The 10,618-nt window shown below is 41.6% G+C and overlaps 1 protein-coding gene across 1 annotated transcript; it reads right to left on the reverse strand.

Moving 5' to 3' along the window:
- Positions 1-9,213: 9,213 nt before the first annotated feature.
- LOC110899834 (non-specific lipid-transfer protein-like) lies at positions 9,214-9,954 on the reverse strand. The gene is made up of 2 exons (XM_022146724.2): positions 9,525-9,954; positions 9,214-9,391 (listed from the first exon to the last, which is right to left on the reverse strand). The coding sequence occupies exons 1-2, from the start codon at positions 9,863-9,865 to the stop codon at positions 9,382-9,384; spliced, it is 351 nt and encodes a 116-aa protein (XP_022002416.1). The 5' UTR covers positions 9,866-9,954; the 3' UTR covers positions 9,214-9,381.
- Positions 9,955-10,618: the final 664 nt, after the last annotated feature.

Genomic DNA, 10,618 nt, shown 5'->3' on the forward strand with positions numbered 1-10,618 from the left:
AATGTGTCCCAAAAATAAGGTTTTCGGTTGATTAGAATGTGTAAAAGTGGGTTAAAAACAAGATTTTATGGTACTGGGTAGCTGAACACGGGGTGGTGTTGGCTGAGCACGGCCCTGTGTCCAGACTGCCAGTACCAAAAGTAAACAGAAGGCTGGGCACGGGGGCGTGTTCAATGAGCACGGCCCCGTGTCCAGGTACCTGAACTGGGCATTTCTGCAAATTTTTGGGCACGGGGGCGTGTTGGGTGGGCACGGCCCCGTGCTGAACTTGCTGTAATGAAGAAAAATTGTCAAGAGGCTCTGTTTTTGTGCTTGGGGTGTTGGTTCAAGCTTCCCTTAGTGTCCTTCACCATCCCGAGTGTGTTTTATTCCTGCAAATTAAAACTAAACTAGAAAGCATAAAAGTTAAACTAATCTAAAACTAAGGATAGTTCCGCGGAATGCCTCCGTGGTGCGCCACGTTTATAAAGGTCCTTGGCTAGACCCACCTTATCAGGTGGCTCTGGCTCATCTTCAATTAGGGGGTCGTCATTGCCAAAAGGATATTTCATTGAGCGCTCAAGATCTATGCTTCTTTTGAATGCCCCTAATTGAAGAGGTAGATTGTTGTACTTCCGGTTTTTCAAAGCTTCGTGAGTTTTTACAAAAGGTCGTCCCAACACTAGAGGAGCGTCATCAAGGATGACAAAGTCGGTTGGGATTACCATTTGATTTGTTTGAACCAAGATATCCTCAACTACACCGATTGATTTTATTATTCTCCGATTGGATAGAAAAATGGGTATTTGAAGTGGAGCAAAATCACTAATACTTAGCTTTTCAAAAATGTAGTTAGGCATTATGTTAACACAAAGATCTCTATCAATGGTGATATTACTAATAAATGAATTTTGAAAGAAACATGGAACCGGTGTAATGTTAATTTCAAAAGGATCTTCTTTTATTAGCGAGGTTTGATCATTAGTTAACTTAACACTTACCATTTCTTCTATTTTTGTATTAGTGTTTAACTCTTTTAAAAACTTAGCATGAGTTGGTACTAAACAATGATTTTCGAAAGAAGGTGACAAGAGATTAATTTCTTTAAAATTAGACTCTTCTTGTAATTTAACGTTATCGACTTCGCCCCTTTCGTTGTTTAACTCATGTGTCGGTTTTTCACTTATTTGTTCTTCCATTTTTAACTCCTCATTTATCGTTTCTTCCTTTTTTAATTCTTCTCTTGCGCGGGACTCCTCTTCCCTTGCGTGAGATTCTTTTATGCATCTTTCGATAAATTTGAGTTTTTCTATTATCCTATCGGCTATGTCGGTGATAGAGTAAGGATCGGGATCCTCAAAGCTTGAATCCGGTTGTTCGATCCTTAGTTCCTCATAGTACCCATATGAAGTAGATGGCTCACACCATTGTTCTTCATGATAAGTATACGATGGATAAGGGTCGAAACTTTGTTCTTCATAGTACTCATATGAGGTGGGTTGTTCACGCCATGGTTCCTCATAATAGGAATATGAAGGTGGTGGCTCATGTCTTGAATCTTCAAAGTATGAGTATGAAGGCTCATACCTTGGTTCATCAAAATATGAGTATGAGGGAGGAGGTTCATACCTTTGGTCTTCATAGGATGTGTATGAGGTTGATGGCTCGTACCTTGGCTCCTCATAATGGTTGTATGAATTGGATGGTTGACATGAAGTATTATATTGAACCGAGCGTGCATTACGACAATTAGTGCAATAATTACCCCTATATTCATCCTCATCATAGGTGTAGTTGTAACCTCTTGAGTATTGATCCATAAGAATCACTCAACAGATCACAACTGAGTCTCGGGACCAGAAAAACAAAAATAAAGATGGAAACAGAAGCTGGACACGGCCCCGTGTTGAGTGAACACGGCCCCGTGTTCAGGGACTGTATCTGGGCGTTTTAATTAAATTTACTGGTCACGTTGAGCACGGGGGCGTGTTCAGCGAGCACGGCCCCGTGTTCAGACTCTGTATCTGGGTATCTACTCTAAAAATATGTAGCACGGGGGCGTGTTCAGCGAGCACGGCCCCGTGTTCAGGCTACTGTAAATGCAAAACTAAACTAAAATGCAGAAAAAATGCGCGCGTTTTGAAAAGGTTTTGTAAAACTGATTAAGCCGTCGATTTTAAGCTTTCTTAAAATCCTTGTGTCCCCGGCAACGGCGCCAAAAACTTGATGCGTGCTAGTGTGTATATAATTTAGATGAGTATTTAAGCCCTTTTTACACTTTTAGCCAAGTTTTAAATTTATAAAACACGATATTTACTAACACTAAACACACATATGGGCAAGTGCACCCATCGTGGACGTAGTATAGTGTTGGTAAGATATCGAGGTCGTCCAAGGACACAAGAGCTTTTAATACCGGTTTATCCTCAACGTCTAATCAAATCAAAAAGGTTAGAAAATGTTTTAAACTAAGAAAAGTAAAAACTAACTAAATGCTGAAAAATAAAATAAAATAAAACAGATAGACAAGATGAATCACTTGGATCCGACACGTGTTTTAGTATAACCTTTGATTATTTTCGCACTTTTGCACTTGTTTAAGAGATTTTCTTAGTTATTGTAGTAGGCCCCTCTTTTGAAGGCGACGTTACCCTCAACCCAGTAGTTTGAGTCAGCAAGGATACAATCCTAAAGGGTCGGATTATTGAAAGATAATGAATTAAGTTATTAATGCAAATTGTGGTAGGCCCCGCTTCTGGCGGTGACGTTACCCTCGGCTAAGTAGTCTGAGTTAGCAGGGATACAGTCCTAAATAGCCGGGTTATAGTATTAATAGTAGTTAACTTATGAGGGGGTCAAAGAGTTTGGATCCCCGCCATCCAATACCTATGGGCATTGAAGGAGATCCTACTAAATTTGACCCAGGTCCCAAGTAGGACCTCTAAACGCTGAACAAGGGCAAGACCTTTACCAAACCGTTCCCTTAACCCCCGACCAGGTAGCCAACATACCTCCATATAGACCTTGGAGATATGAATGGTGAAAATCTTTTATTTTATATAGACAGTAAAATAATGCCAAGACACCACGGACAAACGATAAGGAAAGATCACCTTCAACATAAGTAACTAGTTATTAAAGTCATTAATACAAAACCAAATAAAAAGTGCAAAAGATTAAAAATAAAAAGTATTATACTAAACACTTGTCTTCACCAAGTGATGTAAGAGACTTAGGCAAACATGGCCTTGATTGTCAAGAACTCTTACGATCAATCTTGGATCCCGAGACGACTCACACACTCTATGATGGACAATGGATGATGGTGGTGGATGATGGTGTTATGGTGGTGGTGGGTGGTGGATGAAGTGTGAGAGAGGTGGTGTGCCAAGGGATGAGTTGAAATGAAGCCAAGCACTCTTATTTATAGGCTGAACAGAAGCCTGGGCACGGCCCCGTGTCCGCTGGACACGGCCCCGTGCCCGTCTGACACTCTCTCTCTTCATTAATTGTAATTCAGAATTACAATAAATGCACCTGCAGCACTTCTGACCACGCCCCCGTGTCCGCTGGGCACGGCCCCGTGGTGGGCAATAGAAGCTTCTACCACTTTGTCTTTTGTGCCAGGGCTGACCATTCTGGACACTGCCCCGTGCTCGCTGAGCACGGCCCCGTGTTGAGCTGGACACGCCCCGTGTCCGCTGGACACAGCCCCGTGTTCAGCTGGGCACAGCCCCATGCTCAGCTGGGCACAGCCCCATGCTCAGCTTTCTTCTTGTTTTTGCTTTGGGAGATGCTGTCTAGGAGTCGGGCATGCCACGTTTCTTCCTTTTCTTTGTATTTATGTTGGATTTGGCTGCATTTTTGCTTCTTTTGTTCATTTAAGCTCTTTTAACCCTGAAAATACAAAAGGAAGACAAAAGCACACTTTTTCCAACATTAGGACTTAAAAAGGGTTAGTTTTATGCCTCATTTGATGTAATTTATATGTTGCATTTTACACACATCAGGCCTCTTGATGAAGTGTATGAACGAGAGTTGGAGCAGCGACTTATGGCGAGGGTGGATGAACGGTTGGATCAAGTGGTCAATCAGTTGACTGATCGGATGGCCGTTTTGATCAATCGTAGGAGGCAGGGACCCAATGACGGGTATGGTTCTGATTTTAGTAACCCATTTGGTGACGGTTCGGCTTCCGAAGACGAACAGGAAGGGCGACCAAGGGGTGAACGTGGAGGGGGGTAACAGGCGTTGGGATTCTGGAATAAGAGTTGATATTCCGGAATTTGATGGGTCTAGTTTGAATCCGGAGGGGTTCATCGATTGGTTGGCTACCGTAGAGGAGGTGTTCGAGTACAAGGAGGTGCCTGAAAACAAGCGGGTGGCCTTGATCGCTACCAGGTTACGTGGTAGGGCCTCTGCGTGGTGGCAACAATTGAAATTAACACGGAATAGACTTGGGAAGTCAAGGATCGTGACGTGGGCCAAGATGAAAAAGTGCTTGCGATCCAATTTTTTGCCTCATAATTTTCAAAGGTTGATGTAACAGCGTCTGCAGAATTTGAAACAGGGGGCTAAATCGGTTTATGATTATACCACAGAGTTTTACCAGTTGATTGCGAGGAATGATATTCAAGAACCGGAGGAGCAACTTATTTCTCGGTATATTGGGGGTCTAAGGGTTCAAATCATGGAGGTCGTGAATCTTTTTGATCCGTTAACCATTTCTGAGGCACACCAACGGGCGTTGGCCTTTGAGAAGCAAAACCGTCGGGTGGGCGGTTCATTTACCCCTGCTGGGGGAAACGTTGGGTCAGGCAGTGGGACACCAGATGGCGGGCCTAGTCAAGGGAAGCCGGGGGGTAGTAATACCGGGCCTACTTCTAAGGGGGCTAGCAGTAGTGGTCCGAGATGTTTCAGTTGTGGTGAAATAGGCCATCGTCAAGCTGAGTGCAAAAAGGCTGGTAAAAGACACTTATTTGCTGAGTCTGAGGATGATCAGTATGAAGAGTATGAGAATAACCCAGTGTACGATGAAGAAACTGAATATGAAGAGGAGGTTGTGACCAGTGATGTTGGGGTGAACTTGGTGGTTAGGCGTTCTTGCTATAAACCAAAGGCAGATGGGGATGACTGGCTGAAACACAACATCTTCCACTCAACATGTACCATTTTGGGGAAGGTTTGCACGTTTGTCATCGATTCGGGGAGTTGTGACAATCTGATTTCTGAAGAGGCAGTTCAAAAGTTGGCCTTGAAGACAGAGAGTCACCCGAAACCGTACAAGCTTCAATGGTTGAAAAAGGGAGGTGAAGTGACGGTATCTAAAAGGGCACTCGTTTCAATTTCCATTGGGTCCACGTACAAGGATGATGTCGTGTGTGATGTGGTCCCTATGGACGCTTGTCACTTATTGTTGGGCAGACCTTGGGAGTACGAGCGTAATATAGAACATAACGGGCGGTCCAATACTTATAGTTTTCTGTTTGGTGGTGTGAAGATCACTCTTGTTCCTAGCAAGCCTAAGCAGTTAGCCGCAAAACAGTCGGGTACTTTGTTGACCATCAGTCAGTTTCAAGATGAGTTGGAGGATACGGACAATGTTTTTGTTTTGATAGGGAAGGCAGTGCCCGAGGAAGTCGAAATTCCTGATGCTATGGTTCCTTTGCTTGAGGAATTTTCTGATGTTTTTCCTGTTGAGTTGCCTGATGGATTACCACCTTTGCGTGACATCCAACATCATATTGATTTGGAGCCTGGGTCACAGTTACCCAACAGACCACATTACAGGATGAGCCCTGCTGAGCATAAAGAGTTGCGAAGACAGGTGGAGGAGTTGATTTCTAAGGGTCACGTTCGTGAAAGTATGAGCCCTTGTGTTGTTCCGGCTTTATTGACTCCAAAAAAAGATGGCACTTGGCGTATGTGTGTTGATAGTCGAGCAATCAACAAGATTACTGTGAGGTACATATTTCCTATTCCTCGACTTGATGATTTGCTTGATCAACTTAGTGGTGCTAGTATTTTTACGAAGTTAGATTTGAAGAGTGGTTATTACCAGATTCGTCTTAGACCGGGTGACGAGTGGAAGACTACCTTCAAGACTCGTGAAGGATTGTATGAGTGGTTGGTGATGCCATTTGATTTACCAAACGCACCTAGTACTTTTATGCGTGTGATGAATCAGTTGCTTAGGCCTTTTATTGGGAAGTTCGTGGTTGTGTATTTTGATGACATTCTCATTTATAGTGCTTCTTTCAGCGACCATGTTGTGCATGTGAGGCAGGTTTTGGCCTTACTTCGCAGGGACCGTTTTTATGCAGCCACCAAGAAGTGTGTGTTCATGACCCCTAAAGTATTATTCTTGGGGTATGTTATTTCTGGTGATGGGATACAGGTTGATGAATCCAAAGTGGCGGTTGTTCAAAATTGGCCAACTCCTACTACCATTACTGAAGTTCGTAGTTTCCATGGGCTTGCTTCTTTTTACAGACGGTTTATTCCACACTTCAGTTCTATTATGGCCCTAGTGACAGATTGTATGAAGGGGAAGACGTTTGTATGGACAGATGAGGCAGAGTTGGCTTTTCAAGTTGTGAAAGAGAAGCTCACTACAGCACCAATTATGGTATTGCCTAATTTTTCTCAAGTTTTTGAACTTCATACTGATGCCTCAAAGGTTGGAATTGGTGGGGTTCTTAGTCAGGGTGGTCGACCTGTTGCTTATTTTAGTGAGAAGTTAACTGGGCCTAAGTTGAGGTACAGTACTTATGACCTAGAGTTTTATGCAGTGGTCCAAGCTGTAAAGCATTGGCGTCATTACTTATTTCAAAAGGAGTTTGTTTTATTCACTGATCATGATTCCCTAAGGCATATTCGTACTCAAGATAAGGTATCTCACAAGCATGGGCGATGGTTGGCCTTTCTTGAGAAGTTTACGTTTGTGGTCAAACACAAGACTGGTGTTTCAAATAGGGTTGCTGATGCCTTAAGCAGGAGGAGTAATCTGCTTGTATCTATGAGGGTTGATGTGCCGGGTTTGGAGGTCATTCGTGAGCAGTTAGCCATTGACCCTTATTTCTCAGTTATTTTGCAGGATGTGGAAACTGGGCAAAAGTCAGACTTTCTTTTGCATGATGGTTATCTGTTCAAGGGGAATCAGCTATGTATTCCCGATTCTAGTCTTCGCTTAAAGATTATTAAGGAGTTACATGGTGAAGGGCATGTTGGTCGTGATCGTACTTTACAATTGGTTCAAGCTTCTTATTATTGGCCAACTATGAGAAAAGAGGTGGATCGTTATGTGAAGAGGTGTCGTGTTTGTCAGGTTTCCAAGGGCACGACTACCAATGCGGGTCTCTATATGCCTTTGCCAATTCCTTCACAACCATGGGTTGATATTAGTATGGATTTCGTGTTGGGGTTACCTCGTACTCAGAGAGGTAATGATTCCATATTTTTTGTGTGGATCGGTTTTCTAAGATGGTACATTTTATTCCCTGCAAGAAGACGACTGATGCTGTCAATGTAGCCCAACTATTCTTTCGTGATGTGTACCGTTTGCATGGGCTACCTTCTTCTATCGTGTCTGATCGGGATACCCGATTTCTGAGTCATTTTTGGCGTAGCTTGTGGAAGATGGTGAATACTCAACTTAACTTCAGTAGTGCTTATCACCCACAAACTGATGGGCAAACTGAAGTTGTTAACCGGTCCCTTGGGAATTTGTTGAGGTGTTTGGTTGGTGATCATGTGAAGGCATGGGATCAAAAGTTGTGCCAAGCTGAGTTTGCTCATAATCATGCTGTCAGTCGGAGCACTGGATATAGCCCATTTCAGATAGTTTATTCATCTCAGCCTCGGGGACCACTTGATTTGATGTCCCTTCCTGTTTCTGGATCTATTCCAAAGAAAGTTCAGGATTTTGTAGAGGGTCTACATGAAGTTCATAATGTTGTGTATGATCATTTGACCTGAGCTAATCTGAAGTATAAGCAAGCTGCTGATCAGAAGCGTAGGCATGTTGAGTTCGAGGAAGGTGACTTTGTTTGGGCTGTTTTGACTAAAGATCGTTTTACAGTTGGGGAATACAACAAGTTATCGGCGAAGAAGATTGGCCCAGTTGAAATCGTGGAGAAGATCAATCCAAATGCATATCGTCTAAAACTGCCTAGTCACATTCGTTGTGCTGATGTGTTTAACGTGAAGCATCTGTTGCCTTATTATGGAGAGTCTTCTGATGATGAAACTGTTGGTAATTCGAGGGCGAATTTTGTCTATCCAGGGGGAATGATGTGGGCCCAAGTGTGGAGGAACGGGCTATTTTGTACTTGAAGGCCCAAGACCGCGTAACAAAAAGGCCTTCACTAAAATGGCTCTAACTTGGGCTACGGGGGTCCGTTTGGGACGTGCGACCAGGCAATTCGAAGGTGAGAACGAGCTCCATCTTGTTGCAAACACCCTACGGTGGTTTGGGTCATCGTCCGGGCCAAAAAACGCTTATTTCTATTACTTATTTGCATTTTTATGTTTTTTGAACTATTTTGGGCTTTTTGTTTTAGGCCGTGTATTTGGCCCGTTATCTTTTTTAGGTCCGTTTCGAATTTCAGTCTTTATTTATATGTTGCTAAAGCTAATGAGAAGATCAGAATTGAATTTTGAGAAAACTGTTTTTTCACTTCAAATTCCGTGGCCTTTGGGGTTACAATTTGGGGGTTGGGGAAGAGCTACACGGGTATTCGTAGAATCAACATGTAATCTTCATTTTTTTCGTTTCACGCGATGCATCAATAATAATAATAGTAATAATAATAATAATAATAATAATAATAATAATAATAATAATAATAATAATAATAATAATAATAATAATAATAATAATAATAATAATAATAATAATAATAATAATAACATAGATAATTAATTAATAGCCATACTTCATCAAATTTCAATCAATTAAATTGGCTTACACTATGAATTTACAATTTTACCTATCTAAAATGCATTATATTATATATTGTAGTACAGATATAGATTAGTATGTTGATGTAGCTGGATGGTAGAGATATAACATGAATTTACACCCTTGTCAACTCGCAAATTCACTCATGTGTTCTTATTGCTAGTTTTCAACATTATTGAGGATTAGATCACTATTAACATGATATGGACTTGGGACTGTACACATGCAGTTGATTTGCAGGCCGGTGTTGAGGTATAAAAAATTAAAAACGATTACGCAAAAAGAAAGGTTTATAACAAGAACACTATGTTAAGCCAAAGGCATTACAAACCAAAGAAACATACACAACAACCATATATGTTATCTTCGAACAAAACAGTGTTCTTTATTTTTATTATAGTTTATTTGCCTCTCAAAATTCCAAGACATGCCATTTATCCTTACTGCACCCTGCAAATAGACAAAAAGGAAAAAAGAAAATCACAATATGTAAGATATAAACAAGTAATATGTGTACTCAATATGTGATCCAAAATAATAGAAGTTTAAATAGAAGAACACAATATTTGAAGTTTGTACATACTTGGAGCAATCAGTGCCCGGGCTGATCTTGTAAGGGATGTTGACACCGCACTTGCCCGGGAGGCTGGCAGCATTGCCTGCATTGATGCCAGAGATGGAATTGTAAGCACTCTTCAAGCAGCCACATGCAGCCTGACGATCAGGGGTTGTTTTCGCAGCGTTGTTGAGTCCTTTTACCCCATTGCAACATGCTGGTGGCACAGCACCACCTTTGGTTAGGTAGCCAATGCATGGTGCTAAGCTGCTGGATACCTGACCACAGGTAAGAGCCTCTGCATAGGGTGCAGCCACCACCATGCAAGTCACTACTGCACATAAAACCATCATTGTCATCTTTGCCATTTTTAAAGTACTCTAGTTAAAGATGTAGGAAACAGTAGCTTTGTTCTATATGTTTGTAAGTTTGTTGGTGCCAGAAAATGTTGTCCAAGGTTGCAATTTATAGGGGTTTTTGTGTATGAACGAATTAAAGGTGGGGGGTCGGTTTGGAACCCGGTAGTTGGAAGTTGGTTTTAACATTATTGATTTTCACCAGGTGTAAGCTTAAGGTTATTCCATTTGATCTTGTCATAATAATGGAGTGTGGTTTTATTAGATGCCAATAAATTGACTCTGACAATGTCGGCAATTTTTGAAATTTTGATCAATAATTTACATTCGGCTGAATTCTCTTATTAAAATAAGGTAAGAGCCGTGCATAAAAATTTAAGCGTCCACACTAGAGGATGAAATGTTTACTTTTTGGACCATTTGTTAATTAGAATTCAGTCTTTCATTTTTTTAACGGCGAAAACTTCTATATAGCCTAGCAAGAAACTGAGAAGACATGCAAAAACATCAACCGAACAAAACAAAGGTAATTACAACCAGTGGCGGATCTAGGATTCCGACCAAGGGGTAACGTTTTATAAATAAGCCGTAACGAAATCGAAAAAACGTCAATTTTTTCCAAAATTACACTAATTTTTCCAATTTTTTTCCGACCAAGGGGTAGCGGACGCCAAAATCGGACCGATTCACCCAAGAAGAAGCTGGGATCTTTGATCTGTTGCACACCCACAAATACGCGTCTTCCTTTAAAAGTTCCACCGTCTT

This window comes from Helianthus annuus, chromosome 13, assembly GCF_002127325.2.
Source record: "Helianthus annuus cultivar XRQ/B chromosome 13, HanXRQr2.0-SUNRISE, whole genome shotgun sequence".
Taxonomy (NCBI): domain Eukaryota; kingdom Viridiplantae; phylum Streptophyta; class Magnoliopsida; order Asterales; family Asteraceae; genus Helianthus; species Helianthus annuus.

Bases quoted from the DNA above. Each gene is read 5' to 3' on its own strand.
- LOC110899834 (XM_022146724.2), bottom strand. From the start codon at position 9,865: ATGGCAAAGATGACAATGATGGTTTTATGTGCAGTAGTGACTTGCATG.